General features: G+C 44.2%; 1 protein-coding gene across 1 annotated transcript; it reads left to right on the top strand.

Moving 5' to 3' along the window:
• Positions 1-348: 348 nt before the first annotated feature.
• Positions 349-5,905, top strand: LOC121813618 (uncharacterized protein K02A2.6-like). Its single transcript, XM_042217492.1, has 2 exons — positions 349-2,161; positions 3,198-5,905. The coding sequence occupies exons 1-2, from the start codon at positions 366-368 to the stop codon at positions 5,029-5,031; spliced, it is 3,630 nt and encodes a 1,209-aa protein (XP_042073426.1). The 5' UTR covers positions 349-365; the 3' UTR covers positions 5,032-5,905.
• The last annotated feature ends 537 nt before the right edge of the window (positions 5,906-6,442 follow it).

Here is a 6,442-nt window from a genome sequence, read left to right as displayed (position 1 = left end):
TGGAGTACTGTTACTCTAAATTCTCTCACATATGACATGATAAACCCCTCTTACCCAATGTCATGGAGTTTCACAGGTACACAGAGTCAACACTAAGTCACATCAAAGAAGCCAATGATGGTGAAATGGGAAGTTGATGGTGTTATTATATATATCCAGGAATATGTGGCTGAGGATAGTTGTCATGAAAGGTGTAGGAACATACCCCACTACCAACTCAGTGTCAAAAGAGTTATGTTGGGAAAAAAGAGTGTTCAGATTTGCAGCTCCTTCCTCTTGAAATCAGCTGAAATCAACAACAACTGAATGAGCTGATCTCACTTAATAGACTTAAGAGAGAGAGCAGGGAGCTGCTAGACACGCTAATGGGCGACACGGCGAGAGATCGGTGGACAGTTAAGGACATTATTGAGAAGTTTGACAATCATTGCAATCCTGTAGTTAATGAAACTGTGGAGCGTTATCGGTTCTTCACGAGAAACCAAGGCGCCAGTGAGACAATCGACAGCTATGTGACGGAGTTAAAGCTGCTCAAAACGTGCAATTTTGGAGTAATAAGGGACTCACTGATTCGTGACAGGATTGTATGTGGACTTAACAACCCGAGTTTGAGGGAGAGACTGCTGCGTGAGAAAAACATGACACTGGATGCATGCATACAGCACTGCAGAGCCGCGGAGCTGTCGCGGGAAAACAGCAAAACCATTTCGGGAGCTGCAGTGGAGGAGGTGCATGCTGTGCGTGGAGCTGCGCGCCAGAAACGGATCGGCGACGCAGTGGACTGTAAGTTTTGTGGCAGAACACATGAAAAAAAGAAAGAAAAATGTCCAGCATACAGGAAGAAATGTAAAAAGTGTGGCAGAGAAAACCACTTTGCAGTTAAATGCATGGCACATTCAGAGCAGAAGAGAAGGACGAATGTACACAACGTGACAGCATGTGAGAGTGATGAGTATGAGGACGTTCTCTGTGTTACAGAGGCAGACACACATGCTTCAACTACAAAGAACACTGACAAAGTGAGAGGCACTCAACTCTTTGCAGGCATGCTGATGGGCAAAGAGATTGTAAATTTTCAGATTGACTGTGGTGCCAGTTGTAATGTAATGCCAATCCACATGCTAAGCCCGAACACACAGTTGGAGGACACACAGACAGTGTTGATGATGTACAACAAAAGTAAGATAAAGCCGTTGGGAAAATGCAAAGTTAAGCTACGTAACCCGAGAAATCAGAAACTGTATCGGTTGGAGTTTCAAGTGGTTGACAAAGACTGTAAAGTACCACTGCTGGGCAAGAGAGCCAGCGAAGCGATGAAACTCATAAAAGTACACTATGAAAACATCTTGAAACTGGACAGCATCGTTACTTCAGAGCACCCAACAGCCAATGAGTGGAACATGGATCAGATTAAAACAGAGTATGCCGATGTCTTCACAGGAGATGGCTGTTTGGAGGGAGAGTTAAGGCTCGAGGTGGATGAAACTGTGAAACCAGTGCAGTTACCAAAACGGCGTGTCCCTATTGCAATGATAAAGCCGTTAAAAAAGGAGCTTCAAGATCTTCAGCGCAGAGGGATCATTACACCAGTAGAATGCAGCACAGACTGGATCAGTGGGATGGTTGTGGTCCAAAAGCAGAGTGGGGACTTAAGAGTGTGCATAGATCCAAAACCCTTAAACAAAGCCCTACAACGGAGCCACTTCCCATTGCCCACCATTGAGGACATTTTGCCAGATCTGTCAAAGGCTAAAGTGTTCTCTGTCTGCGATGTGAAGAGTGGATTCTGGCACGTGAAACTGGAGGAGGAGTCGAGCTACCTGACAACATTTTCGACTCCATTTGGACGCTACAGATGGCTGAGGATGCCAATGGGGATAAGTCCAGCTCCGGAAGTGTTCCAGAGGAAGCTCACACAAGCTTTGGATGGACTGGCAGGGATCTACATCATTGCAGATGATGTGCTGATCACGGGTCAGGGGGACACAGATGCTGAAGCAGTACGTGACCATGACGAGAAGTTGAGACAGTTTTTGACTCGTTGCAGGCAGAAAAACATTAAGTTGAACGCAGACAAGTTCAAACTTAAACAGAAGGAGACTACGTACATTGGACATCAGCTGACATGCAACGGTCTGAAAATAGACCCGGAGAAGGTTAGGGCTAGGGATGGGTATCGTTTAGGTTTTATCCGATACCGGTGCCAAATCGGTACTTTTGAAACGGTGCCGGTGCTCAAACGGTGCTCAAACCGGTGCTTAAAGAATGGAGAACACAAAATTGGTCCAAAAACCTCTCATGTTCAGCTGTTTTTTGTAAAAAGATAACAATGTTAGCCTTTTCTGCAGCTATGGGGCATATATGGTATCACTCTTGGCTGGAAGCAGTGCTTAAACAATGGAAAAAACACAAACTTTGTCCAAAAACCTCTCATGTTTAACTGTTTTCCACTTTTTCTTTGGTCATTTTAGCCTTTTTGGCCAGGGTGAAGGGAGTATCTGCCATCAAACAAGAAGACAGCCGCATGTAGCTATGATGATGTTTGCTAGTTCACCTTACATGCATTAATGTAATAACGTGGTTAGCCTACTCAACGTAAATTACACCGAACAACATAAGCTACTCACGCAGAGAAGAACGGCTGCTGCTGCATCATCATCCGTCATCATTTCTGCTACACTGGCAGGGCTAGGGGCCAGGACTCTCCTCTTCGTGTTTTTGGGGGATGTTGCATAACAGGCAACCCACCCGCAGTAGATGTGCTCGGTGTGAGGTCTCGCAGCAAGCTATCAAATACGGCGCATTTCTGGGCTTTTAAAAAAAACGCTATGCGTCGCCAGGTGTTTCATCGGATTTGAGGTGTTACCTCCTTTGACAGTATCACAGTATCAGCTTAAAGCACTTGTTGCTGCTGAGTTTGCATATTTTGCTGTGAAGTACAGCCAGACTTTTGACCGCTTCGCCTTGGACATTTTTAATCTGTAGCTCTGCTCTAAAAGAACGTACGTACCTGGCCCCGCCTACTATCCTCGGAAACGTAAAATGATTGGCTAGAATCTAAAGTGTATCACAGCTCAGGAAAAAAAAGCACCGAAATAAAGCACCGAAATGTGCGCTGCTTTTCGGTCTGGTTACTACCGTTTATGTCAGAACCGGTGCCATCATGGCACCGGACACCGGTACCCATGTCTAGTTAGGGCTATAGAAAAAATGCCCAGACCTACAGACGTGAAGGCAGTACAGAGACTGTTAGGTATGGTGAACTACTTAGCAAAGTTTTGCCCACATCTGTCTGACCATTGCGACTTACTGAGACAACTGACACACAAAGACAGTGAGTGGAACTGGACGACTCGACATGAAGACGCATTCCAGAGACTGAAAGAGACTATAGCAGAGGCTCCAGTCCTGAAATACTACTGCCCAGAGGAAGAGCTGACAGTACAATGTGACGCTTCTGACAAAGGGTTAGGTGCAGCACTCATGCAGACGGGTAAGCCTGTGGCTTTTGCGAGTAGAGCACTTACACGTACAGAGCAAGGTTATGCCCAGATCGAAAAGGAGCTTTTGGCTGTAGTTTTCAGCATGGAGAAGTTTCATCAGTACACATATGGTCGTAAAGTGGTGGTACACAGTGATCACAAACCCTTAGAGACCATTGTAAGAAAACCACTGTTGAGCGCACCCAAACGGTTGCAAAGGATGCTTATGCGCATTCAGAAATATGACATAGATGTGGTGTATGTGCCAGGCAAAGACATGTTATTAGCAGACACGTTGAGCAGGGCATATCTTCCAGAGTGCTCACCACAGGGCTCCATAGAGGAGGAAATAGAGAGCATTAACATGGTCACTCATGCACCCATCTCACCTGACAGACTAAACAGCATAAGGACTGCTACACAAGACGACAAAGCACTACAGATCCTCATAGATACAATTCACAGAGGTTGGCCGACAGACAAAAGAGACACTGACGGTGACATCAGACCATTCTTCTCATTCCAGGATGAACTGAGTAGTCAGGATGGACTTGTGTTTAGAGGTGAACGTGTTGTTGTCCCGACTACCATGAGACAGGAGATCATAACTAGACTACACTCGACACACCTAGGTGTAGAAGGTTGTCTAAGGAGAGCCAGAGAGTGTGTGTATTGGCCAGGCATGAACGAACAAATTAAGACTTATGTGACTAAGTGTGACATCTGCAGGTCAGTTGACTACAGACAGCAGAAAGAGACCTTGGTCCCACATGAGATCCCGACTAGACCATGGGCTAAGGTGGGCTCGGACCTGTTTATGTTTGACAACAAGGACTACCTTATCACAGTGGACTACTATTCAAACTTCTGGGAAATTGACTATCTCCCGGACACTAAGTCCACCACAGTGATTAGAAAGCTGAAGGCTCACTTTGCCAGACAGGGCATCCCGGACATTGTTGTTTCAGATAATGGACCACAGTATACGTCCGGTGAGTTTCTGAGATTTAGTCGACTGTGGGGTTTCCAGCATAAAACATCTTCGCCAGGTTACCCTCAGAGTAACGGGAAGGCTGAATCAGCAGTGAAGACAGCAAAGAGGCTGCTGCTAAAGGCAAAAATGGCGGGGTTTGACCCGTATCTTGCGATTCTGGACCATCGCAACACACCATCACAAGGCCTGGAGACCAGCCCAGCTCAGAGGCTGCTCAGCAGAAGGACACAGACGCTTTTGCCAACCAGGACGAGCCTGCTAAGGCCAAAAGTCATTCCAGCCCGGCGGGAGTTGGAGATGAAACAGAAGCGCCAAAAACTGTGCTATGACCGATCAGCACGAGACATGGACTCTTTGAAGCTAGGGGACAGTGTCAGAGTTCAGCCTTTTGACCGCCATTCCACTTGGAGCAGGGGAGTGGTGATTGGGACTGTTGACCCGAGGTCCTATGAGGTTCAGTTGGACTCTGGAAGTGTCCTGAGGAGGAATCGGAGGCACCTGAGACATGCAGGCGTGATGGATCAAGAAAATGCCATAACAGACACGGGGCACTGACCAGCTCAGTGACAGCTCCTTCAGACACTCGTGAGCGGCAGATCAAGACTGACGAGGTATCAGGGGGTGTCAGGACAAGGTCAGGCCGCAAAGTGGTTCCACCACTTCGGTACAAGGACTATGTTACATAATGAGGATTTATTGTTTATTGTTTGAGGGGAAGAGTTGTGTATTCTGTGGATATTGATGTTCACTACAGCTTACAGAAATGTACATGTTTGAATAAGTGGAATGCTTTTGTATTCTTTGAGTGTTTCATATTGTTTTCTCCCTCAGTGAGAAGAAGGACAAATCAAAACAAGAAAGGACTTCTGTTTTTTCAAAAAAAAAAAAAAAAAAAAAAAAAAAAAGAGAAGGGATGTAATAATGTGAATTATTGTTTACAAGATGGTTTGTTCCACAATAGATTGTGTTGCTGCACGGACGTTTTAGAGTGTCACACAAGTAAGGATTGTTAGGCTGTATGTTGCTGTTGTACATGGCAGAGGACCAATCTGAGTCGCATGACTTGTTAATAAAACTTACTACCCCGTTGGGTAGGAAATAGATATTCTGGAGTCTGTCGTGAATGAGACCAGAATATAACATGGATGATCCCATAAATAACTAATTGTAAACAAGGTGAAGGAAATCTCATATAAAATTCTTCATAAATGTTACCCAGCCAGTCACTATATGGTAACATTTAAAAGACACATAAATACTAATTGAACTTTCTGTGGGGATCATCCAGAAACTGTGGCACATCTCTTTTGGTTCCTCTACACAGAGATTCTGGAAGAATTTAGCAGTTTTGTTATTGTCCATATTTTAAGGGAGTTTTCTTTACTGATGGGAAAATGTTTTATTCTGTTTCTTTAAGTTCCCCAGGAAGAATGATAAATGTTTTTTTTATAAAAAATTGTTAATACTTTTAGCTAAATTTTATATCCATAAATGTAAGTTTATTAATAAAACACCATATTTCTGCCTTTTTATAAGGATATGGAATAGTACATACAATCAATATCAGACTCAACCAACAAAAAGTTCTATTGTTCTGAGAGCCTCAAAAATTCACATATATATGTATGTGAATTTTTTTCGCATACTCATATAATTATTTTATTTTTTACCCCTGGTTCTGTATGTTCATGCTCTGTTCTTTAGTAAACTTCATCTGTTTGCATGTGCATCCATCTCTGGATGCCTCTGGCTCCTGGGGGCTCTCTCTCTCTCTCTCGCTCTCTCTCTCGTCTCTCTCTCTCTCAACACACACTGCAATATGACTGCTGATTTATGTATCTGTGGATTTTTCTTACATGTGCAGTGGTTGTCGATACATTGTGTATTTATATTTGTATAATATATTTGTAAAAATGTAATCAGGAGACATAGTGAGACATGGACTGTGACAACACGAGTTTGACAC

This window comes from Haplochromis burtoni, unplaced genomic scaffold (genome assembly GCF_018398535.1).
Source record: "Haplochromis burtoni strain Fernald_Lab_line unplaced genomic scaffold, NCSU_Asbu1 Contig_2073, whole genome shotgun sequence".
In the NCBI taxonomy this organism is placed as follows: Eukaryota; Metazoa; Chordata; class Actinopteri; order Cichliformes; family Cichlidae; genus Haplochromis; species Haplochromis burtoni.
The sequence above is the reverse complement of the archived record's forward strand: the minus strand, read 5'-3'. Positions and strand labels throughout refer to the sequence as shown.

What these genes read in the sequence shown, in the direction of transcription:
- LOC121813618 (XM_042217492.1), top strand. Translation starts at nt 366, where the DNA reads ATGGGCGACACGGCGAGAGATCGGTGGACAGTTAAGGACATTATTGAG. An exon ending in ATAGACCCGGAGAAGGTTAG is followed by an intron (nt 2,162 to 3,197) that starts GGCTAGGGATGG and finishes ATGTCTAGTTAG; the next exon opens with GGCTATAGAAAAAATGCCCA.